At 46.5% G+C, this 25026-nt stretch overlaps 1 protein-coding gene across 3 annotated transcripts; it reads right to left on the minus strand.

Annotated features, from left to right (window-relative positions):
• Window positions 1-10176: 10176 nt before the first annotated feature.
• On the minus strand, window positions 10177-24596 carry LOC116564910 (nmrA-like family domain-containing protein 1). Of its 3 annotated transcripts, XM_032298350.1 has the most exons (6): window positions 24124-24244; window positions 23126-23228; window positions 21281-21519; window positions 18536-18785; window positions 16053-16243; window positions 10177-10699 (listed from the first exon to the last, which is right to left on the minus strand). In XM_032298350.1, the coding sequence occupies exons 2-6, from the start codon at window positions 23142-23144 to the stop codon at window positions 10520-10522; spliced, it is 879 nt and encodes a 292-aa protein (XP_032154241.1). In that variant the 5' UTR covers window positions 23145-23228; window positions 24124-24244; the 3' UTR covers window positions 10177-10519. The 3 variants fall into 3 exon arrangements, with proteins under 3 accessions (XP_032154241.1, XP_032154240.1, XP_032154239.1); XM_032298349.1 differs by lacking the exons at window positions 23126-23228; window positions 24124-24244 and adding an exon at window positions 24440-24596; XM_032298348.1 differs by lacking the exon at window positions 24124-24244 and having other exon boundaries at window positions 23126-24069.
• Between the last annotated feature and the right edge of the window lie 430 nt (window positions 24597-25026).

The following is a 25026-nucleotide window of genomic DNA, read 5'->3' on the forward strand; positions in this document are numbered from 1 at the left end:
CTCTCTTCGTCAATCCATGACTTGCCAGTGGAAGAATTGAAACAGAAAGGGAAGCCATTTTGTGTCACAGAGCCGATTTAGCTTAAAGTGAAGCATAAGAAGAAGAGCAGGCCATTTGGGTTTTTGGTGGTGCTGGTGGTGGTAGTTCATTTCATTTTCTGGAAGCACTTTATTATAATCACGGCTGTCACGAACCCATAACTTCTCCTTTCTGAGTTTCTGCAAGAAAGCTACCGCTGCTGAGTTCTCAGGAACAAGAAAGCACAGGGCCATTTCTGCACTTTTCTGCTTCCTGCTGGTAGGTGGGAAATCAGGGAAAAGAAAACTAATGCTCATTCGCACTGTGGCACAATGGAAAGAAACTCAGACTTGGAGTGCTCTGCGGGGAATGGGCTGACCCCGCACCTTTCTGAGCTGGTTCCCTCAAACACTGCTGACAATGGCTCTGACCTCGGGAGATGGTTATGAGGATCAGGATAAGCGGTTACGTACGATGCAGATGCTACAGGCACACCAGCTCCTGGTGATTCTTGCTGTTTCTCACGGGAACCTTCTAGCCTCTGCTACCTGCAAGCTTCAGAGGAGCCACAGAGGAGAGGCAAGCTAAGAGCTCATCCCCAAGGGAGCTTTCAGACTCATCATTTCAAAGATTTACACATATTAATTTGTTCAGGCTTCAGTCTAATTTGACTACAGTGTAAAGACAGGGCCGGGCGAGGCAGCTCACGTCTGTAATCCCAACACTTTGAGAGGCCGAGGCAGACGGATCACTTGAGTCCAGGAGTTCAAGACCTGCCTGGCCAACATGGCAAATCCCTGCCTCTACTACAAATACAAAAATTAGCCAGGCATGGTGGCGCATGCCTGTAATCTCAGCTACTCAGGAGGCTGAGGGAGGCGAATCGCTTGAACCTGGGAGGCAGAGGTTGCGGTGAACTGAGATTGTGCCACTGCACTCCAACCTGGGCAAAAAGAGAGACTCTGTCTCAAAAAAAATAAAATAACATGTGAAAACAACCTCACATATTTGGGGTGGCCAGGGCAGCCTGGCTTCCTAAGCTGATCACAATGTGTGGGTTCAAGTTTAACCTCATCTCCAAACAAAATGTCTATTTCCTGCCAAAAGAAGGCTCAGAAAGACTAAACTGTCTACCTCATCAGTGGTGTTCTCATTTGGAGGGGATCCAAGCGTGTTGGAGTCTGGGCCAGCCAAAAGCGCCCCAGCCACTTTTGGAGAGAGCAGGCGGAAGTGAGGGCTCTGATTTTCATGTTAAATCCTCATTTGGCCTCGGAAATGTTAAAAATAAACTTTCACCTGCATCTGATTTTCCTCTTTGTTACTGCAGCCATTGTCTGTTTGAACAAAGAGGTAGCAAGAGCCTCTTTGAGCAGTTCAGAGAGTTCAAGCCAGAGCCCAAATTGGAGGGACACAGATGTTAATGAACAAGAGGACCAGCGAGAGCGCTGCTGGGAATAAAAACTCCCCTAGGACTTTTAGGCCCCTGCTGGCAGGCAGAGGAAATACAGGCGCCGTTTTCCTCTGCCTGCAGCACCCGCTGGCTTTCAGAAGGACTTGGGAGTTGCATGTGGATTTCTTACTTAAACTTGATATTAGATTGAAATCTTGATGATTCAGCCCTCCATTACCCCAATCCTTCTCTCCCATTTGCTTGTATTTTGGAGGCTGCAGCAGATTTGGGTGGGGTGGGGTTTCCAATAGGATGAGAAAGCACAAACTAGGCACCACAGAATGTGTTGTTGAGTTGAGAGGCACTGTGTTATTTTAGAAAGATCCTGGGTTTAAGAGCTGGGTAAACCTGGGTTCAAATTCATTACTTTTCAGCTGTGTGACCTTGGGCGAGTCACTCAACTCCCCGAGTCTCACTTTACTTCTCCATAAAATGGGCATGAAAATACTGTACTGATTAAGGTGATGACAGCTGCTATAATAAACACACACCCTCAAAATGTCAATTGCCTCTAATATTACGGAGGTTTATTTCTTGTTCGCATGAGGTTCAAAGTACGTGTTCCTAATCTATGAGCCATTCTCCTCTAAGAGGTGATCTAGGTGGCGGGGCCTCACCAAGGTCATCAGCACAGACATCAGTCCGAAGGTGATGGGGAGATGATGGAGGACTGTGGCAAGTGGCAGAGTTTTATGCCAGGCCGGGAAGTGTCACACATCACAAGCTAGTGTCTAGAACAGTCCTACAGCTGTAATTAATTGCAAAAAAACCCCACAGAAATGAGGTCCAGCTGTGTACCAAAGGAGCCAGGATTGGTAAACGTCTAGCTAGTCTTTGCCACATACACCAACTTTTCAAGGAGATAATAGGATGAAATAAAACTGACTGTGAGGCTGGGCACAGTGGCTCAAGCCTGTAATCCCAACACTTTGGGAGGCTGAAGTGAGAGGATCCTTTGAGCCAGGGAGTTCAAGACCAGCCTGGGTAACATGGTAAAACCCTGCCTCTTCTAAAAAAATTAGCCAGGCGTGGTGGTGCATGCCTGTAGTCTCAGCTACGCGGGAGGCTGAGGCAAGAGGATCACTTGAGTTTGGGAGGTCAAGGCTGCAGTGAGCTGTGATCAGGCCATTGCACGCTAGCATGGATGACAAAGGAAGTCCCTGTTTACAAAATATAAGATTCAATGAAATATATAGATAATATAGATAAAGTATAGAGTAAAAATATAGATAAAATACATAAAAATAAAATGGTGACTATGAAACAGTACAATGTTGGTTACTTGCTTTTTCCCTATGGCCAAACATTTGCCAGAAGCAATGAGGGAATGCTTTATTTGTAATAACACAGGCAGGAGTGCGGCCTGTGAACAAGCTCCTCAACCGCTTCACCACTCAGCCATCATCCAACAGTTCCCCACCACCAAAGTGGAGGACCCTGGCAACCTGTGGGTGCTCCTTCCCCTCATGATCAGGCCAGCCATCCACAATACCTACAGCTTCACCAAGTCCCAGCCCTTCCACAAAATCAGAGGGCTGGGGAATTAATGTTAAACTCAGAAAACCACCATTTAGTAATAACTGACACAAGTTACATTTGGGGGTTTTGTTGTTGTTTTTTGTGACAGAGTCTCGCTCTGTCACCCAGGCTAGAGTACAGTGGTGCGATCTTGGCTCCCCGCAACCTCTGCCTTCCAGTTCAAGCGATTCTCCTGCCTCAGCCTCCTGAGTAGCTGGGATTACAGGCACCTGCCACCTCTCCCAGATAATTTTTGTATTTTTAGTAGAGATGGGGTTTCACCATGATGGCCAGGCTGGTCTTGAACTCCTGACCTCAGGTATCTGTTTGCCTTAGCCTCCCAAAGTGCTGGGATTACAGGCATGAGCCACTGCATCCGGCCACAAGTTACATTTGACTGTCAGTGGGTTCCTATTTATTTATTTAGAGTCTCGCTCTGTTGCCAGGCTGGAGTATAGTGGTGAGATCTCGCCTCACTGCAATCTCTGCCTCTCGGGTTCGAGTGATTCTCCTGCCTCAGCCTCCCAAAGAGCTGGGATTACAGGCGTCCGCCACCATGCCCAGCTAATTTTTGTATTTCTAGTAGAGACAGGGTTTCACCATGTTGCCCAGGATGGTCTTGATCTTCTGACCTCGTGATCCGCCCGCCTTGGCCTCCCAGAGTGCTAGGATTACAGGCGTGAGTCACTGCACCTCGCCACAAGTTACATTTGACTGTCAATGTGATTCTATTTAAATTTCTTTTTATTGCCTTTAGGTGGGTCGCATGGTCTCCTGTTGGCACTCTCGTCACCACTCCCTGCTGTGTTACATCTGGCTTGCTTCCTTCATCTACCCGCCTGGCTCTTGGAAACCTTTGGGTTTGATCTCCCAGGACCTCCTGAGGGCTCTTTCGATTTCCAAGCAGGGCTTCCACACTCAACCCTGTGACCTCTGTCTTGCCCCTCCTCCTCCAGTCCCCATTAGCCACGTGTATCCGGCTTTGCCTGAGCGAACCGTGGCTCTGCTTTCTCGTTCTGCACATGCGCGAATGTTGAGCCCTCCCTCCGCCAAGCACTGCCTTGTCCTCACCGCGTTGTTAGTTTCATTCTACTCTTGTGTGCACCTGGGAGGCAGGGTTAACAAGCAATATCCTATAGAAAGCTGTGATTTCACCAGCTTTTAGACTTGATCTTTATACAGTGTTGCACGTTAGCATTTATACATTGTTTCTAAAGAGAATGTGTCCAAATTCCAAACAACTGAATTCTGAATGGCCCAATCCTTTTATAACTTGAGAACTCTGCCCTTGAGTAGACTTGATGGATTTCAGAGCTGTAAGCATCCCTTGGGTGGGAGGGAGGATGGGAGTTCTAGTGTGGTGAAAAGCTCATCGACTTTGGAGACTTACAGACTTAGACTTCAATCCCGACTCTTACCACCTAATAACTGTGTGACTTTGAGCAAGTTATGTAAACTTTGTGAAGTATGTTTATCTGTAAAATGAGAAGATAATCTTTATTAGAGTGTTGATATAAGATTCAATGAAAATCTATACATTCAGCTCTTAGAGTGTTAGGACATGGTAAACACTCATAAATAATTATATTTGTTATAAAGAAGATAGGACAATCTATAATATTTGTTAAATTTTAAAATAATTCTTATGTAAAAGTTCAACATAAAAGTAACAGTTTTGTTTTTGTTTGGTTTGGTTTTTGAGTCGGAGCCTTGCTCTGTCACCCAGGCTGGAGGGCAATGGCTTGATCTTACTGCAACCTTCCCCATATGGGTTCAAGAGATTCTCCTGCCTCAGCCTCCCTAGTAGCTAGGACTACAGGTGCACACTGCCTCACCTGGCTAATTTTTGTATTTTTAGTAGAGACAGGGTTTCACCATGTTGGCCAGGCTGGTCTCGAACTCCTGACCTCAAGTGATCCGTCCACCTCAGCCTCCCAAAGTGCTAGGATTATAGGCATGAGCTGTCGCACCTGGCCAAAAGTAACAGTTTTTATTATGGAAAACTAGGGGAAAGAAGAAACTTAAGGCAAATAAAAATCAACCAAAATTTTACTTCAGTGAAAATCTTTATTAATATTTTGGCACTTTTTTCCTTCCAGTGTTTTACTATGTGTATGTAGTTTACACAGTTGGGATTAGGCTAGATATACTGCTGGATATAATCCAATATTTTTCACTTAAAACATAATTTTTCTCAGTAAAAATTTTTTTACAAATGCTTGTTCTAAAAAATGTACAATTTAAAGGAGTTTTTAAACTTAAGTAATTATCCGTTTCTTAAATGCTGAACATTTTGCTTACTTCTATATTTTTTTGCTCTCCTGAAAAATGCTTTCATATAAAGTCCTCAAATTTATATTTTTATCTATATTTGTGTTTATTTACTTAAGATGGTTTCTTAGGAGTTTTGCCAAGTAAAGGGTATGTACATTTTTAATCCTCTTGCCACACTCAGCCAGGCAGCCCATCAGAAAAGCTGTAGCAGCTTAAACTCCGAGATGGTTTAAAATTCAAGTTGTTGGCTGGGCGCGGTGGCTCACACCTGTAATCCCAGCACTTTGGGAGGCCGAGGTGGGTGGATCACAAGGTCAGGAGTTCGAGACCAGCCTGTCCAATACGGTGAAACCCCCAACTCTACTGAAAAAAAAAAAAAAAAAAAAACCACGAAAATTAGCTGGGCGTGGTGGTACATGCCTGTAGTCCCAGCTACTTGGGAGGCTGAGGCAGGAGAATCACTTGAAGCTGGGAGGTGGAGGTTGCAGTGAGCCAAGATCGTGCCACTGCACTCCAGCCTGGGTAACGGAGCAAGACTTCGTCTCAAAATAAAAAATTTAAAAGATGAATAAAAATAAATAAAAACCTTTTTAAAAAATCATGTTATTTGCCTTCCTGCTCACTCCCATGAGGAGCCCAAGACAGGACTACATTGCCAGAGTGCTCTGCTCTGTTACTTGGGAGAACGGACGATGAGGGCTGCCCAATGTGCACTTTCTAACGGTGCCCCAGTTTCCTTTTGGTGAGTTGTCTTTGCCCCTTGTGTAGTCTTGATGGGGCTTCAGAGTGGCAAAGGTCTCTGGGGTCGGGGAGAGGATGGCAAACAGTGTGGCCTGCGGTGAAGCCAGCAGCAGGGGCATCAGCCCCCAGCAAGGCTCTCCCCGGCTGCCGGGCGGAGGGGGGCAGGCCCTGTGCTCTGCAGTCCTGGAGAGGGCCTGGGAGCCCTCTATGCAGAAGGCTCATCCCCAGCCTGAGGGCCTTCCTCTGCCAGGGGGCCCGCCAGTGCAGGAGACTTCAGATAATCCCTTGGTCCTCCCTTTCCTTCCCTTAATCCCAAATCTGGCGTGGAGAAGGCACTTCATCCCAGAGAAGGTGACCAGAGCATGTCTGTCGAAATGACCTTGGAGGGTAACCGACAAGGCTTTAACAAGCACCATCTAACTATCTCCTTTGGCTTTTTTCACCCCGGAAAACCCCTTGGAAAAATCACCTGGGATGAGGCCGGAGCGATCCTTTCTCATGCTGGACTCATCCTGCCATCTAGTGGAGGGAGAAGGGAGACGGGAAGGGATGGGACACCTGGCAGCCGGGAGGTTGGAGCTTGATGAACCTGCAGTGCCTGAGGCCAAGGTCAAGAGACACCCGGAACAGCCCATTGGGTACCTCAGAACTTGGGGAGGCATAAGAAGGAGGCAAGGGCAGGAATTATGCTCAAGAATAATTACAGCTGTTTCTTGAGCACTGACGACCTGGCAAAGACTATACAAAGTGCCTCTCGGGTTTTCAATCTTTTAGTCCTTCCAGCAGTCCCGCTGAGGATGGGGAGAACAGGCCCAGAAATCAAGTAACTTGACCAAGTTCACACACCTTGTCAGTGGCAGAGGCAATCAAATCCAGGATTATCTGACTTTGTAGCTTGGGTTTCTACGGTCATTTCTAGAATCACAGAGAGAGATCTCCATCCTTTCCATTCCATCACCCACACCCCCAACCCTAATCTACCCCTGGACAACAGAGGGCGCTCTTGTTCACTGAGACGCACAGCCCCATTTCCACCCTCTGTGCCTCTCTTGGGTCCCCACGTCTCTACCCTGAACGCAGAGGGAATCCGTTCCCTCCCTTGGCCTGAAGACTGCTGGGCAGGAGTGGGAGAGGATAGTGGTGGAATCTTTTGTCCACTGTCAACAAATATTGAAATGTCTCAGACTAATTTGAAGTTCTTTTCCTTTCTTTGGTATGTGAGATTGACGTCCCTCAAGGGCACAGTCTCATTTCAGAGCAGCCACTGTAAAGTTTGGTTCTAAATCCTGGAAGGATTTTTCATGCTTTCCAGAAACAATTGGGGCTGGTCCATGGCTATGCAGCCCTGGCCTGTCTCAGTCTTTTTTTCTTCTCTTTCTTTCTTTTTAAGAGACAGGGAAAAGCAGGCATGGTGGCTCACGCCTGTAATCCCAACACTGGGAGGCCGAGGCAGGCAGATCGCTTGAAGCCAGAAGTTTGAGACCAGTTTGGGTAACATAGCTGGACACCATCTCTACAAAAATACAAAAAAAAAAAAAAAAAAAAAAATCAGCCAGGCATGGTACTGTGCACCTGTAGTCCCAGCTACTCAGGAAGTTGAGGCAGGAGGATCACTTGAGCCCAGAACTTTGAGGCTGCAGTGAGCTGTGATCACACCACTGCACTCCAGCCTGGGTGACAGTGTGAGACCCTGTCTCAAAAAATAAAACATAAAAAAAGAGACAAGGAAGGTCTCACTCTGTCTGGAGTGCAGTGGTGTGATCACAGGTCACTGCAGCCTCAAACTTCTGGGCTCAGGCGATCCTCCTGCCTCAACCTCCCAAGTAGCTGGAACTACAGGCACACACTACTATGCCTGGCTAATTTTGTTACTTTTTTGTAGAGACAGGGTCTGGCTATGTTGTCCAGGCCAGTCTCAAATTCCTGGAGTCAAGCGATCCTCCCACCTTGGCCTCCCAAGTGCTGTGACTGCAGGCATGAGCCACCATGCCCAGCCATCCCAGTCTTAAAGAACCAACCTGCCATCCCAGAAAACACACAAAAAGTCCAGGGGGTCTTTGGGCCTGTAGTCACTCTCCACATGGGGGACCCTGTGGTTTATTTAGGGAACAGCAGTCATTCTTCCTGTCTGGCCCACGCAGACGAGTAGTAAGTCACCTATTTTTAGTTAAGGGTTTTGTTTTTCTTTTTCTTTTCCTTTTTAGAAATTTATCCAGGCCCACTTCCCAGGGCTGAGCACTTAAGTTTCACTGACTTTATTGCTGGGGGCTTGGTACTTTGAATAGGAGAGTGGTCCTCAAATGCGCTTCATCTGTATTTCCCCCCAGAATCAAAGTTCATCTGCAACAATTTCAACATCATTTATTCAACACTTATCCCTTGGAGCTCCAAAAGACAAAAAAAGGCTGGCTTTTGCCATCACCAAGCCTCCCTCTCCTGAGTGAGATTCCAGGCCAACAGCTTTCACACAGACACCACCATCTCTGCCCTTGCTCAAGTGCTTCTATCATCACACGTAGGATAGTGGGGGATCCTCCCTTCCCAGAAGTGGACAATCCCTCACCCTTAAAAAGTATCAGTTACTAGCCGGGCATGGTGGTGAGTGCCTGTAATCCCAGCTACTCAGGAGGCTGAGGCAGAAGAATCTCTTGAAACCGGGAGGCAGAGGTTGCAGTGAGCCGAAATCACGCCACTGCACTCCAGCCTGGCAACAGAGCCAGACTCCGTCTCAAAAAAAAGTATAGGTTACTAGTTCTTACCACACCCCTCAACACACAAGACCAATGCACCTGTTTATTTACTTATTTAGAGACAGGTTCTTACTCTGTCACCCAGGCTGGAATGCAGTGGTATAATCACAGCTCACTGCAGCCTCAACTTCCCAGGCTCGGGTGATTCTCCAACCTCCGCCTCCCAAGTAGCTGGGACCACAGGACTGTGGCCTGGCTAATTTTTTTTCTTCCAGAGACAGGGTCTCACCATGTTGCCCAGGCTAGTCTTAAAATCCTGGGCTCAAGAGATGCACCCGCTTCAGCCTCCCCCAAAGTCCTGGGATTACAGGTGTGAGCTACTGTGCCTGGCCACTCCTTTCTTGTAACGATAGAGTCAGTTAACAATTTACTTATTTAATCAATCAACATTTATTGATTACTTATTAGGTAGCAGGCACCGGGATAAAGATGAGTGTAAGTTACTCACAGTAAGAAAGAAAACTAGCAAGTAAGAGGATTACAATACGATATAGAAATGCCAAGCCAGATATATAGAAAGGTCCTATGGGGCCCTTCTGCCACCTTCTCTTTCCACATTCCTGCCCTTCACAGGCCCTACCTCCAGCTTCCTGCCCCACCCATTCCCCCAGCAGATCCTCTGGATTTTGCCCTGAGCTACATGGGGAGATGGCCTTACTGGGCCTGGCATGACTCAAACCCAACCACACACTGGAAGGAGACTTCGGAGAGTGGACCACTGTGATAAGAAAACACACAGGAGCCATATGCCGTGGTTCACACCTGTAATCCCAACACTTTGGGAGGCCGAGGCGGGTGGATCACCTGAGTTCAAGACCAGCCTGGCCAACATGGAGAAACCATGTCTTTACTAAAAATACAAAATTAGCTGTGCATGGTGGCACATGCCTATAATCCCAGCTACTCGGGAGGCTGAGGCAGAATGGCTTGAACCCGGATGACGCTGAGCCGAGATCATACCATTGCACTCCAGCCTGGGCAACAAGAGTGAAACTCCGTTTCAAAAAAAGATAAAAGAAAACACATAGGAATGAAGTGAAGTCCACAAACATGCCACCAGTGCTGGTGCTCAAGAAAAGTTTGCGGAATGGATAAATGAAGGGTAGAGGGATTAATAGATGAATATTTGAATGATGGCTCAATAAGTGACGTCATGAATGACTCAGAGAATAAACTTCCAATCTTGAAGCTAAACCAAATTCTAGCATTTCCAGTGCTTGTGCTTGTTCGTTGAACACCATGTTCCCCAGAAAACTCTCTACAAAGATGTTCGTTTTTTAAAATTAAAATGACTTAAAAGTTCACTGGGAATTTTGCGATGCAGTTGAGAAAACTGGAGTTGCCCAGGGGAGTTTCAGCGCTAGGGGTTGAAATCACTCACCCAGGAGAAATCCCAGTATAATCTGTCCACCCCTTAGCGTTAGGAGAGAAGCTCCAAGTTCCTCAGGCCAGAGTCCTTTGAGGGCACTTGGCTCTTTGGGAGAGAGAGAGCTACAGAAAGTTATTTAAACTTGAGGCTTCTCATTTTACCAAACAGGCGTACCACCCTGATCACTAACTAGCAAGTTAAATGTGAATCAAAGTATTGTGTCCCATCACCAATGCTGTGCTTCCTACTGAAGAGAGGACTGCAGGAAATCCTTTGGTGTTATAAACAAGTGCATTCCAACATGTTCTGTCGCTGTGAATGTGCTGTGAAGCGGAAAAGGGTCAGAGAGGAAGGAGGCTGTGTGGTTGGTTCCGAGGCCTATCTGAACAGCTGCTTTGCTACAGGTCTTTGAAGGCGCCCTGGTTCTCTGACATAAACTGGCTGAAGCTTTTGACTTTGGGATTTAGTCGGTGGGTGAGCTTGACATCTCGGTCGGGCTTCATCTGATAGAAACGACACATATTGGCTACTTCTTTTGCTGAAAGGAATCCCAGCTTCTCATAAGCTTCCGGGGTAATCTTTTAAGAACAAATAAAAAGACAGAAAATGTTATTGTCCGTACTTAAAATAGTTTGAAATGACATTATTCACCTTAATGATGATACAGGTCCATAATTCTTTTTTTTTTTGAGATGGAATCTTGCTCTATCACCCAGGCTGGAGTGGAATGGCACGATCTTGGCTCACTGCAACCTCTGCCTCCCGGGTTCAAGCAATTTTCCCTGCCTCAACCTCCCAAGTAGCTGGGATTACAGGTACCTGCCCCCATGCCTGGCTAATTTTTGTATTTTTAGTAGGGACGGGGTTTCATCATGTTGGCTGGGCTGGTCTCAAACTCCTGACCTCAGGTGATCCACTCGCCTCTGCCTCCCAAAGTGCTGGGATTACAGGTGTGAGCCACTGTGCCCAACCAAGTCCACAATTCTTTAGCCTAACTCCAAAATCCAAGAGACTCTAAAGCTTTTTTTTTTCCCCATAAGCCATTTGGCAGCAAACTGATCTTTTTGAACTAATTTGGTGGCAAGCCTAATCTAACTATGTGAAGCTATTTATGCTCTTTAATTATACCATTTAGTGGAAACATTCAAATATTTTCCTGCAGAGATACAGCTGTGTTTGATTACAGGTTCCTGCTCCAGCCCCTGCTTGTGATGTTATATAATATATGTAGACAATAACCTATCTAAAAGCTGAAAGGTTCTGAAAGCTGAATTGTTTCTGGCCCCAAGCCTTTTGGATAAGGTACTGTAGATCCAGCCTTCGTGTGAACAGCTCCTCACAGTGTTTTTGTCTATACCTCCTCTTGGTATTCCCTCACCAGCCCTCTGAAACCGACCACCCACCTGGCCCTCCATGCAGCGTCAAGATCGCCCCTCTTGGCCGGCGCGGTGGCTCACGCCTGTAATCCCAACACACTGAGAGGCCAAAAAGGGCAGATCACGAGGTCAGATTGAGACCAGCCTGGCCAACATGGTGAAACCCCATCTCTACTAAAAACAAAATACAAACAAATTAGCTGGGCGTGGTGGCACACGCCTGTAATCCCAGCTACTTGGGAGGCTGAGACAGGAGAATCACTTGAACCCGGGAGGCAGAGGTTGCAGTGAGCAGAGATTGCGCCCCTGCACTCCAGCCTGGGCGACAGAGGGAGACTCTGTCTCAAAAAAAAAAAGATCCACCCTCGCTGGCACCAGGCTCTCCTCACCTGGCTGACGGCCCATCCATCCTCGCAGCCCTTCTGGGTTAGAGGTCTGTATTTTCCCTCCAATTGCCCCAACCTTTGCCAAGGCCAGGCCCAGGCAGAAATGGAACCCATCCCACACCAACTGAGCTGCCTTCTGTCATCTTCCATAAAATCAACGCCTTGAACCCTTTCTAACACTAACTGGATCTATAATTCCCCCTACTGAATTAGCAAAACTCATTTCTATCAGATCTAGTATAAGCTGTCTTTAGCCCTCAGAGATAAACTCTGACATTGCAATTCTACGTGGCCTTTAAAAAAAGTGACAGACACAAACAACTTAGGTAAAACAATGGTTGTCACACAGCATTCCTAACAATGGGAAAATTAAAAACAACCAATATGGCCAACAATAGAGAAATGATAAAATTAATTGTGGTACCTCTACCGTCAGAACATAATGTGGTATAACGTTTTTGAAGAAGTTTAACAAAACAGAAAAATGTTCATAACATTAACTGAAAAGGCCAGAAACAAAATGGTACATTTAGTGTTATTTTAATTGTATTAAATATATATACGTATATATTAATACAATTTAGTAATTGTATTAATATATGCGTATATATATAAATTTATATATATGTATATATGTAATGCAATCACTAAGTTGCATAATTGTATAATACAATTACTAAGTTGTATTATATATATACACGCTTATATATACTGGAAAAAGACACAAGAACCTGTCAAATCTTAACAGTAGCTACCTGGGCGCCCGAGGTGAGCAGGAAGGAGACAGCCGCCCAGCAGCTGGGGGCCGGCGTGGCAGAGTGAGCGGGGCCGGGGACGCCGAGGCCTCGGGCGGGGGCCGGCCGGGGTTCCAGGTAATGAGTGAGTACACACTGTGTGCACTCGGATACAGCAGTGAATAAAAGGACAAAAGGCCTTGAAGAGGAAAAAGAAAGCTACTGCTTGCGGAGGATTACACGGGGTTCTGGTGGGGGCTGCAGGCCAAGCAGAACGAGGCGGCCACCGAGGCCAGGGCACGACCCTGTGCGGGACAGGCCCAAGCGGGACCTGTTCCAGTCCAGCAGGACGGTGGAGGGTGGCTTCCCGCACCCGCCCAGTACCCTCGGCTACAACCCATCTCTGCGCATCCTGCCCATTGGCCCCCGTTCTGGAGCCATCAAGCTGTATCCTCCATCCCCTCACTCCCAACTGGACAGGGCCTTGGGGTGGATGACATTTGGGGAAGGACATCTTTTCCCTCCTTGCCCAGAGCTGCTGGGATAAAATGAGGGACTTTCCTGAATTTCCAGCTTTGGACATGATTTTATTCCAAAGTGTGGAAGGTATGGTTTATGGCAGGACGGGGACCTGGGCATGGCAGGATGTGACCCTGTTCTTTGCAGGAGGACAGTGAGTTTGAAACTGACCAAGGAGGTATAGGTTTGTTTCATCCCCTGTGTCTTTTCAGGGCCGTTCCCCTTCTCACCTGTCGCTAGAAGTTTCAGGACTCCCTGGGCAGGGGGCAAGGCCACTATGGGAATCAGGGACCTGTTTTGCAGGGGCTGTGTTGGGGGATCCAGGGGGAAGGACGTGTTGCCAGTCTCAGCCATTGCTCAGTAAATGAGTGGCTGGCTGGTGGGTCAGTAGCAAGGCCTGGCCCTTCTGTGCCCCTGCCTCCCTCAGCTCCCCATCTCCCCACCAGAAAAGCAAGTTACAGGGACCTGTCTTGTCGCTGGGGATGTTTGTAATTTTAAAAAATTCTTTTTCAGCACTTTGGGAGGGTGAATCACTTAAAGTCAGGAGTTCAAGACCAGCCTGGTCAACATGGTGAAACCCCGTCTCTATTAAAAATACAAAAAAGAAAGAAAAAAAAATAGCTATCTCTGTGAGATTGAACTGTGTGTGATTTGTATCTTCTTTTCTATAATTTTCTGAGTTTTCTTCAATAAGCATTTGCTATTTTTGAAATCAGAGAAACAGTGAAAACTTGAAGTGAGTTTGGAACTAGAAGTCCGTGGGAGAAGCATGGACAATTCTTCCATAAGTGTCCCCTCGAGTCACTCTTTCATCCCTAACTTTGATACCAAAGATGCTTTAGTAGAATAAGGGAATATTTTCTGCAGCTTTTTGAAGGAAAGAGATCTGTTCTGCTGTGTCTCACTTTCTGGGAAAACCATCTTCCTTTGGGGGTTAGACAGTGGGAGGAAGTCAGACTGTGTGGGCTGGAGTGCCACCTTGTGGCCAGATGCACCCTTCCCCAGAATTGTCGGACCCTTTTATAGACGTTCCAGCCTCTGATGCCCTATAGCTTTTGGTGCTGGAGAAGCTTCAGCTGCATTATAAAACAATTTGTATACCCAGAAGAGTCAGGGACCAAGTATGTGACTAACAGATGCTTGGAAGGTTCTGAGCAATTCAGAACAATGTCTGCCGCATCCTCTGAGAATCAATACACACACTCATCCCCTGTACCCACTCTCTCTTTCTCTCCTTCCTTACAGAGTTCAAACCCACAGGACAAAATGAATGTACGACCCAAATGCAAATGGCCTGGGAGAGGGGTCACTGAGAAGTAAATGTGCACCCGGGTACAAGGACTTTGCAGATCCTCTTGTGAGCCCATCTTTGAGTGGGTGGTTACCCCCTTGGGTTTAGGAATAACTTAATCTCTCCAAGAAATGTGTATGTGGCTTCAGTGAGATAACCAGATGTGGTTTCGTGGCTGGATTGACTCCTACAGTGGTTTTCAGGAAAAAAAAAGAATATCTTGCCTCCTCACAACTTCAGCATCTGAGGTTGAGTTGGAAATCTAGTTATCCGCTCTAGAATCATTGGACCAAGAGCTGCTGATCCGAACAAGAACCAACCTTCTATCCCCAATTCTAGGAAACGTTCTAGAACATATGTTTTTAAGAGCTAGATGTAAATACTGTAGGCTCTGAGGGCCATAAGGTCTCTGTTGCAACTCCTCAGCTCTATCATCGTACCCTGAAAACAGCCTGTTTTCCTTTCCCTTCCACTTACCAGTACCTGCTTGAGTCATGCTCAATATCACCAGTTCTCACTCTTCTGTAAAAGCCTGTCCTGTGTCTGCCAGCCACAGTTTCTTGGAGAAAATAACTTACGCCCAAGCCCAAGAAGGCAGCCACCCACACGAGGCCATCCCTGCATGACTTACAGCATGATCAGTTGTGGAGGGCTTACAAAGCGCCAGACCCAGTGCCAAGCACCTGCTCTACAGATCTCATTTCATCCTCGCAATGATCACTCAAAGGGGGTATAGCAACTTTTTTGGAACATATGAAGAAACCCAGGCTAGGAGGGGTTAAGTAAATTACCAAGGATAGGGCAGAGCTAGAATTTGCCTACTTCCCACACTGCCCCTGGTTTGTCATGTTTATTCTAGAATTAGCCAGGCCAGCCTTCTTGGTGCTCCCGGACCTACACACAGTCATGTTTCCTCCAGGACCAGCTCAAGCCCACGTCTTCCATGAAACCTTTTTCCACCGTTTTCTGATCATCTAGAGCACAGATAGTCTGAACACCATAATTAAGCACCTATAGTGTCACGTCTTATAGTGATTACAAGATGTAACAATCATGGTGACTTTATGGGCATCAACATTTTCACTCCAACCTTGCTGCAAAATCCTTAAAGTAGCCCTGGGTTCGTAATAGATACTCCATACATCTGATGTGCCAATCACTGTGATAAGCCCTTTAAATATATTATCTGTAATTTTCACAAGAACACCTGGAGCAGATACTACCATTCCCCACTTGGCAACGGAGGAAGCTGAGGCTCAGTGAAGCTCGGTGCCTTGCTCCACAGCAGCCAGCTCTGGCCGACTGAAGTGGTCAGCAGTAAGGGCCTATGAGAGGAGCTGGGATGGTATATGTGAAAGGCTGCACTTTCTAAATTCTTTCCACTCAAAAGTAATTTTACTTTTACAAGCCAACTAACCCTAAGTCAAAGAAATAAAGCCGTATGGGAGAGATTCCACTGCACCCATCGATGAAGGTAGATTTATGGAAACAGAGTCCTTCTCAATTTCTTCTGAAAGTCTTTCAATCCTGCCTAAATCCATAGAAAGTCTACCAGAATGTAAAGTCAGTGGAATGTTAACCAAGGTGGCCTCTTGTGATCACGTGGATGTCCCCTAAGAACTCACCTTTGCGTCTCGGACTTCTTTCCCCAAAACCTTGGACAGAACATCAGCGTATTGCTGTATTGTTAGTTTTTCTGCACTGAGGCCCACAGCCTTGCCTAAAAATTCCTCTGGAGAATTAAAAACGCTAGAGACGGCTGGTCCAACATCAGTAACAGAGATACCGTCCATCGGTACATCCCCCATTGGTAGTGCTAGTTAAAAAAAAATAGAAAAAGATAAATAGTTAATTATATCACATCCATGGTAGGTCCCACCCACCCAAATTAATCAACCACTTAAATGAAAGGTATAGGAAGGCAATGTAAAACCCAGTGGCCACAATCCATATACAGATACAAGGTTTCATTTGAGAAATTACAGCCCGGGTGCAGTGGCTCACACCTATAATCCCAGCATTTTGAGAGGCTGAGGCAGGTGGATCACCTGAGGTCATGGGTTCAAGACCAACCTAGCCAACATGGAGAAACCCCGTCTCTACTAAAAATACAAAAATTAGCTGGGTGTGATGGCGTACACCTGTAATCTCAGCTACTCCGGTGGCTGAGGCAGGAGACTCTCTTGAACCCAGAAGGCCAAGGTTGCAGTGAGCCAAGATTGTGCCACTGCACTCCAGCCTGGGCAACAGAGAAAGACTATGTCTCAAAAAAAAAAGGGTGGGGGTGGGGGGAAAATTACTTTAGCACCTTGATACTGATTTAAAAGAGCAACCATGTATTTACTGAATATCTTCTGTGTGTAAAGTATGATTAAATGTATCTCCAGGCAAAACTTCTGCTGAATTCTAGACTCACGTGTCCTACTACTTACTCAAATCCTTACTTGATTTTCAGTGGACATCTTAAACTCAGCAGGCCCCAAACTGAACTACGCCCCCAACCTGCTTCCATACGGTCTCCCACTTCAGCTAATGGCAACCCTCTCATTCTGGTTTCTCAGGCCACAAATCTTACAGTCAGCCTTGATGCTTCTCTCCTATCCCATATCCTATTTTTTTCTTTTGAAACGCATATGCATGATATGTGCAAAGTCTGGCCACGTACTATCATCTTCAATGCTACCACCCCGGTCTAAGCCACCATCATCTGTGACTTGGATTATTGCAAAATTTGTTTCCTTGTTTCCACTCTTGCCCTTTCATAGTCTCTTTTCAACATAAAAATCAGAGTTATCCTGTAAAAATGCCAGCTCAGGCTAATGTTGCATCTGCTCAGAACCTTCTTTTTTTTTTTCTTCTTTTCTGAGACAGAGTCTCGCTGTGTCGCCTAGGCTGGAGTGCAGTAGTGCAATCCCGGCTCACTGCAACCTCCACCTCCCGGGTTCAAGTGATTCTGCTGCCTCAACCTCCCGAGTAGCTGGGATTACAGGCATCCGCCACCATGTCCAGCTAATTTTTGTGCCTTTAGTAGAGACAGGGTTTCATCATGTTGGCCAGGCTGGTCTCGAACTCCTAGCCTCAAGTGATTCACCTGCCATGGCCTCCCAAAGTGCCTGGATTATAGGCATGAGCCACCACTCCCAGTCCTGTCTGATCAGAACCTTCTGATAGCTCTCTCTGTCTCTCAGAGGAAAAGCCAGTGGCTTACAAAGCTTATACAACGAGACCTTCTGTTAGTTCTGACCTCATCTCCCACTTCCCTCCCCTCCCTCATTCTATATCAGCCACGCTGGCTATTTCCTCTTCTTAAAATGTTCTTCTCCTAAATACTCACAAAGCTCATGACCTGCCTTGTCAGAAAGTACTGAAAGAGATCCACCCAATCATCTTGTTTACATTTCACGCACCACACTCCAACTGCACTCCATTCTGGGCAATAGAAACCCAGACTCAAAAAAAGAAGTCATCTTGTCCCATTTTCCCATCAAACATGAGGAAACTGCCAGGCGTGGTGGCTCACACCTGTAATCCCAGTGTTTTGGGAGGCCAAGGTAGCTAGATCCCTTGAGTTCAGGAGTTTGAGACTAGCCTGGCCAACAGGGTCAAACCCCATATTGACTAAAAAAGGCAAAAATTAGCGAGGCGTGGTGGTGAGCATGTGTAATCCTAGCCACTCGCGAGGCTAGGCATGAGAATCACTTGACCCGGGCTGCGGAGGTTGCAGTGAGCCAAGATCGCACCACTGCACTCCAGCCTGTGTAACAGAGTGAGACTCCACCTCAAATAATAAAAATAAAAATAACCTGAGGAAACGGAGGCTGGAGGTCACGTAGCTAACTCCAGTACTTACATTAAGGAGGGTCAGTATATTAAGATTGGAAATGCAGCCCTTTGTGCTTCTGATCCCAGATCTAGTTCTCTGCCCTGGAAGAGCAGCTTAGTGTAATCGCCCAGGGTGGCATCCCTCTCAGCACTTCACACGGCACTAAACCCACAGAAGGCACTCAGATGATGGGTGTCCACCGCAAAGGGGCAAGAAGGGAGAGCGGGTGGGCAGTGAGTGGAGAGGGGGGCAACCAGTGTCTGGTGAGCTTCCGCTTCGTTTTACCCAGGGTGTAGTGATCTCCATCAGAGGCTTTCTCGGGCTTCCACGCCGTGAGAAAGTTTTCAAAGTAGGCCGCCACGCGGACACTGGTCATGGGGATGCCGAGAGACCAGAAGTACTCCTCCACCTCGCCCTTGCCATCGAAGTGTGGCACCTCCAGCTTGCCACCGGTCAGCCGCTTGACGTTCTCCAGGCCGCTGTACACCACGTGCTTCAGACCTAGGCGTTTGGCGGTGTCTGCCACCAGCTTACCCTGAGAGTCAAAAGTAAATCCTCATGGACAGCTGTATTTGCATTTGCATATAGACAAATAATCAAAGCAGGATCTCCTCCACCCACCCCACTCCCCCCCTTTTTTATTTTAGACAGAATCTAGCAATCTCTGCTCACTGCAACTTCCACCTCCCGGATTCAAATGATTCCCCTGCCTCAGCCTCCAGAGTAGCTGGGGTTACAAGTGCGCACCTGCTAGTTTTTTTGTATTTTTTAGTAGAGATGGGGTTTCGCCGTGCTGGCCAGGCTGGTCTCGAACTCCTGATCTCAAGTCATCTGCCCGCCAGGGACTCCAAAAGTGTTGGGATTACAAGCATGAGCCAGGGCGCTGGGCCCACCCTCCCATTTTTTTATTACCCTCATCCCTGTGGAGAGGAAGCTCTCCCAGTCTCAAAATATATTCAGTTTATCTTATGAGAGGCCACCACACCAGCACTGGTGAGTAGAGGATCCACTCCAAAATGCCCAAGCCCTCAGCCTGCTCCCATGGGGGTTGTAAGCGGGACACCTGAGGTGGGGGAGTAGTAGAATGAGGGAAGGGGCAGAGGAGAAAAGAACCCCAGGTACCTCCTGAAGCTAAGAAGCAACCTGGTGGGACTGGCCAGGAAGAGACGGCCTTTTCCTCCGGGGTCTCACTGTCTTTGTGGTCAACTGTAAGTGGATTTATCTATTTTCTATAACTGTGTCTAGTAATGGACTGTATCTACACACCATTTGGACATTGAAGGCATAATGGAGGCATACACACACACACACACACACACACACACACACACACGTATATATATTCTCTTTTTGTGTCTGTTTTTAGATCCAAATTTTCCAGAGCACTTTCGTCTGTCTCTTCTTTTTTCCTTTCTTTTTGCTGTTTCTTTCTTACTTTTCCTTAAAAAAACCTCGTGCAGCAGGCAGAGAAAACATAATTAACCTGAGTTAGCAGCAGAGAGGTGCCTTGCACCCCTGTTTCCTAGTAAGTGAATATCAGAATTAGAATTCAGATGTCCTAAAATAGACCCTTCCAGAGTCTATCACGAAAGCATGGGCTATGAATGGTATAATTAATTCAAGAGACATTCCTGCGACAGTTTGATCCTGCTTTCAACTTTTTGAATTGTGCCATTTATTAAGTGGCTAAAAGCATCCATTACATTTTTAAAATCGAATCCTCATTTATTCCCAAATTTATACACATGCATAGTTTAAATTTTCAAATAGCACTGTCATGGATTGGGAGGGTGTGAATCTTACAATGAAAAAGAGATTCCCACTGGGTGCAGTGGCTCATGCCTGTAATCCCAGCACTTTGGGAAGCCGAGGTGGACAGATCACCTAAGGTTGGGAGTTTGAGACCAGCCTGACTAACATGGAGAAACGCCGTCTCTACTAAAAACACAAAATTAGCCAGGCATGGTGGTGCATGCCTGTAATCCCAGCTACTTGGGAGGCTGAGGCAGGAGAATCGCTTGAATCCAGGAGGCAGAGGTTGCAGTGAGCCTTGATCGCACCATTGCACCAAACTGCAGCCTCGGCAACAAGAGTGAAACTCTGTTAAAAAAAAAAAAAAAAAAAAAAAAAAAGAATCCCCAAGAGGCTGAGGTGGGAGGATCACTTGAGCCCAGGAGTTCAGGACCAGCATGGGCAACATAGTGAGACCCTGTCTCTAAAAAAAATAAAACAAATAAAATAAAATAAGTTCCCTGTGCCCCATGCTGATTACTGTTCTCCAGAAGTAACACTTCAGTTTCATTTAGCTATTTATTTTTGTAAACATGTTTATACAATTGATTCTCAATTTTTTCAGTTTGAAATATCATCTGCTAAATTCCTACTATGAAAGATGAGGATTTAATGATCTCTCTCTCGCTCGCTTGTGCGCTCAGTTCTCTTACTTGCTCACGTCGTCCACCACCACTACACATACACACAATTCCCTTTTGAATTCGCCCAATCGTTGTTTTTGGCTAGATCAATATTCAGTGCCTGCACACAGCTGAAGCTGAGTCATGTGCTACTCTATGGTTACGTCTACTTTTTCTACAAACTTTCATTTTCCCTGCATTTAATTTATTGTGGGTTTATTTGCTTGTTGATTTCTGTTTCTGTGTACCCAGTCCCAAATTATCTATCTGAAGTGTAAATGTACTCATTACATCTTTATTCTCTCCATTTCACTCTCAGACGAACCTCAAATTTGGGGGTACCCTTGCTACCACCCCCATGCCATCTACAAACAAATGGTGAGAAGTGGAAGACCTAATGCCTAGCTTCATTAAACGATCATTCTAGAATATTCAAGGTCTTAAAAAGATACCTTTAACAAGTACTTAAAGTATATGTTTTTCATAGATGCCGAAAGGATGTAAGACATATATTTGCCCCGATTGAAGGCCTGTCCCCTTCTGGGAAGGAAAGCAGCAGCTGGGGAGGGTAAGAGGAAAGGGCTCAAAGGGAAAAAAGAAGCAAATTGGTTTCTACCTGTTGTACTTCCTTATCTTTGTTGAAAGTTTCCCAGAAGTTGGTCACCAAGAAGGCCCCATAGGCACCTTTTAAGGCATCATCCACGGATGCTTTATCATCCAGGTCACCTTTTACCACCTCAGCTCCAAGGTCCCGGAGCGCCCGGGCATTTGGCTTAGTCACATCTCTGGTCACTGCTCTCACGGCAAATTTTTTGCTCTCCAAAATTGCCCTGGCCACAGAGCCACCTTGAGCTCCTGCGGGGTCAAGGAAAGAAGAAACACGGGAAGGATGAGAAAGAATGTTCACTGAAAGAAGCTGATCAGAAATCCCACGACGCAGAGCAGAGCTGTTGCAGTGGTTCCTTCAGCGGGTGCTGCATGGCACTTCACATATCCACGTGGCTTTCAAACTAAGTTCTTTGTGGCTTCTTCAGAGGCATTTTTGCAGAGGGCATGGGAAGAGAGGAATGGGAGAAGCTTGAGGCAACAAGAAGGGCAAGTGAGCAGGGTGTCAAAATCAGGGATGCCCGCAGTCCTCCAGATTCAACAAGAGCAATTATTCTACTTTTACCTGGTTATAGATCTGATATTGTGGTTATTTAGACAGTTTGACAAAAGAGGTTCCTGGGCTTTCTCTCTAGATAGATAGATAGATAGATAGATAGATAGATAGGTAGATAAAATGCAGGTGGGTTGAACATTTTACCCTATTAAACCTAAACACCGGCCGGGCGCAGTGGCTCACGCCTGTAATCCCAGCACTTTGGGAGGCCGAGGCGGGTGGATCACGAGGTCAAGAGATTGAGACCATCCTGGTCAACACGGTGAAACCCCGTCTCTACAAAAACTACAAAAAATCAGCTGGGCATGGTGGCGCATGCCTGTAATCCCAGCTACTCGGGAGGCTGAGGCAGGAGAATCGCCTGAACCCAGGAGGCAGAGGTTGCAGTGAGCCTTGATCGCACCATTGCACCGAACTGCAGCCTCCGCAACAAGAGTGAAACTCCGTCTCAAAAAAAAAAAAAAGAAAAATTCAAATAACACACACATATGTAGGCAATCAGAAATGCCAAAATGCTAAAATGAATGTACAATTACGGACAAAACCAGTCAATATCCACTGGGCAATCATCAACTGTGGTCCACCAGACACAATTCATTTGCATTTCTATGGATAAGAATCAGTTGCATTATTATCTATTTGCCACAATGTATGGAGTTATAACTATCTTTAAAACAAGGAAAGGCTCACAAAAAACGAGAATGGTGCCCTGGGCAAGGATACCCAGCAATCTTTTTTTCCCATTTCAAAGTCTTTCACAGTGTTCCTTGAAAAGATGATATCAACAGGATTTTGTTGATTAATTAGATGTGGTGATGATGAACAGGGAGGATTGAGAAAGAAAAGTCAGGTGTGTCCAGTGAAGGTGGAAGCCCCTTGTAAAACCACCAGATCTCATGAGAACTAACTCACTATTGATACAAACACAAGACAGCGAAATACTGGGTAGAAGAGGGTTTCTGGCAAAAGCTCTACCCTCAAGCCTGGATACTCGCTGCCCTAAGTAAGAATAGGCATTCCTGTTTTTGCATCCGAAAAGCTGCCTTTGGCATGCCATGCCCCCTGTCCTGTACCCATATAAACCCTGAATCCCAGACTCCAGAAGCAGACAAGGAGATGAGGAGACGAACAGACAGCAGAGTGGCATGGCGGAGGAGAGAACAGAAGGAACATCAGGAGAAGTTGGCTGGGGATGTTCAGAGAATCGGCCACCGGACAGCCGGACTCCAGGGGAAGATCATATTACTACTCCATCCCCTGTCTAGTTCCCCATCCATCCCACTGAGAGCCACCACTCACCACTCAAAAACCCCTGCATGCATCCTTCCTGTGTGACCCAATTCTTCTGGGACGCTGGGTGAGAGCTTGGGATACAGAAAGATGTCACACTAGCCCCCTTCTTCTGCAAAGAGGCAGAGGGTTCACTGAGCTGGTTAACCCTTAAGCCATGCGCAGATGGCAAGGCTAAAAGAACACACTGTAACACACGCACACTTGCACTTTGGAAGTTACAGACACTCAACCCTTGATGCTGCCATGGGACCAGAGCCCAAAACCACTTGCCCCAGTTCCTGCTCCTGCCTGTTTGCATGCTCCCCCTCCCTTAAAGGGTTTGAGCTTGCAGTGGCAGAACAGAGAGTCACACCCCTGTTGCACATCATGTGGCAGGGGGCCAGGGAACTCTCCCATTTCACTATTACGAGAACAGGATGGGGAAAACCGCCCCCAACATTCAACTCTCCACCTGGTCACTCTTATAACATGTGGGGGTTATGGGAACTACAATTCAGCATTAAATTTGGGTGGGGACACAGCCAAACCGTATCAGGAACTGACGGAGACCATTCTAGGTTAAAGAAGCACCCAATACAAAGACTTTGGGGTGGGAGCGTTTTGGAGGAACAGCAAGAAAGCCAGGGTAAGGAAGCAGAATGAGGAAAGTGGCAGGAAGAGAGGTCTGACAAGGCATTCCCAAGGCCCTGTGGCAGGGCAGTAGCAGGACTTTGCATTTTACTTGGAGCGCCAGGGGTCTGGGAGATTTCAGAAGGTTTTGAGCAGAGGTGTGACATGATCTGACAGTTTCCAGTGGATCCTTGAAAGGCTGAAATGAGAATAGATTGAAGGAGAATCACCTGGTTTGATTTACATTTCACAAAGATGGCTCTGACCGTTGAGGAACAAAGTGTAAGGGAGACAGGAATGCAACCTCCCCACACACTCCAACCTTGCAGAAGCCCTGGAAGATTGGTCAGGCCTTGGAGACTCACTACAAACCCACAGGCCTCTCACACTCATACCTTTTGCTTATTAGGAAGTGGAGAAAAGACTTCGGAGTATAGGTTATGTGGAAATGAAACTTATACCAACAAGTGAGCCCCATGATTGGGAAAGGGAGATTATGTCAGTGTCCTCGTCCTGCTGAGATCAAGTTATAAATCAAGTTAAATCATGCCGCCCCTTTACCACATCAAAAACTAAAGCAATAAGATACTTTAAAACTTTTCTTCCAAAAGGCTCTTTGTTCCGCCCACACTTGCAGGCTCTGAAGTTAAAAACAAGAAGACAGGAGAGTGAGCAAAGTAAGCATGCCCTAAAAATTAAAGACGTTTTTACCTGTTGCTCCAAACACTGTAATGACTTCCTTGCTGGCCATGTTACTGAGAAAAGAGGGGGTTGGTGGAGTAGAAGAACTTTCCTTGAAGGAGTGACAGCAGCTGAAATGCTGTGTTTCTTCTCAAGGGAGAGTTATAAACCCACTCCAATTCCTCCAATTACCATATCAGTTATAGTGCCCCTCCTTTTTCCTGTTACCACTAGCCTGCTTATTCACTCTGACACTGCAATTTTCTTTGTCTTTTTTTTTTTTTTCTGAGATGGAGTTTTGCTCTTGTTGCCCAGGCTGAAGTGCAATGTCATGTTCTCAGCTCACGGCAACCTCCGCCCCCGCAGTTTCAAGCCATTCTCCCGTCTGTCTTCCAAGTAGCTGGGATTACAAGCGTGTGCCACCATGCCTGGCTAATTTTTTTTGTATTTTTAGTAGAGATGGGGTTTCACCATGTTGGCCAGGCTAGTCTTGAACTCCTGACCTCAGGTGGTCGGCCTGCCTTGTCCTCCCAAAGTGCTGGGATTATAGGCATGAGCCACCATGCCTGGCCAACACTGCTATTTTCTTTTTCTTTTCTTTCTTTTTTATTTTTGGA

The sequence above is a fragment of the Sapajus apella genome, unplaced genomic scaffold (assembly GCF_009761245.1).
Source record: "Sapajus apella isolate SASKATOON/1434 unplaced genomic scaffold, GSC_monkey_1.0 scaffold38, whole genome shotgun sequence".
In the NCBI taxonomy this organism is placed as follows: Eukaryota; Metazoa; Chordata; class Mammalia; order Primates; family Cebidae; genus Sapajus; species Sapajus apella.

Bases quoted from the DNA above. Each gene is read 5' to 3' on its own strand.
- LOC116564910 (XM_032298348.1), bottom strand. From the start codon at position 23,417: ATGCAAACAGGCAGGAGCAGGAACTGGGGCAAGTGGTTTTGGGCTCTG. The intron at 16,244-18,535 runs GTAAAACGAAGC...TTTTTTAACTAG, and splicing joins TGGAGATCACTACACCCTGG to CACTACCAATGGGGGATGTA. The intron at 10,700-16,052 runs GTGAGTTCTTAG...TGTTCTTAAAAG, and splicing joins AAGAAGTCCGAGACGCAAAG to ATTACCCCGGAAGCTTATGA.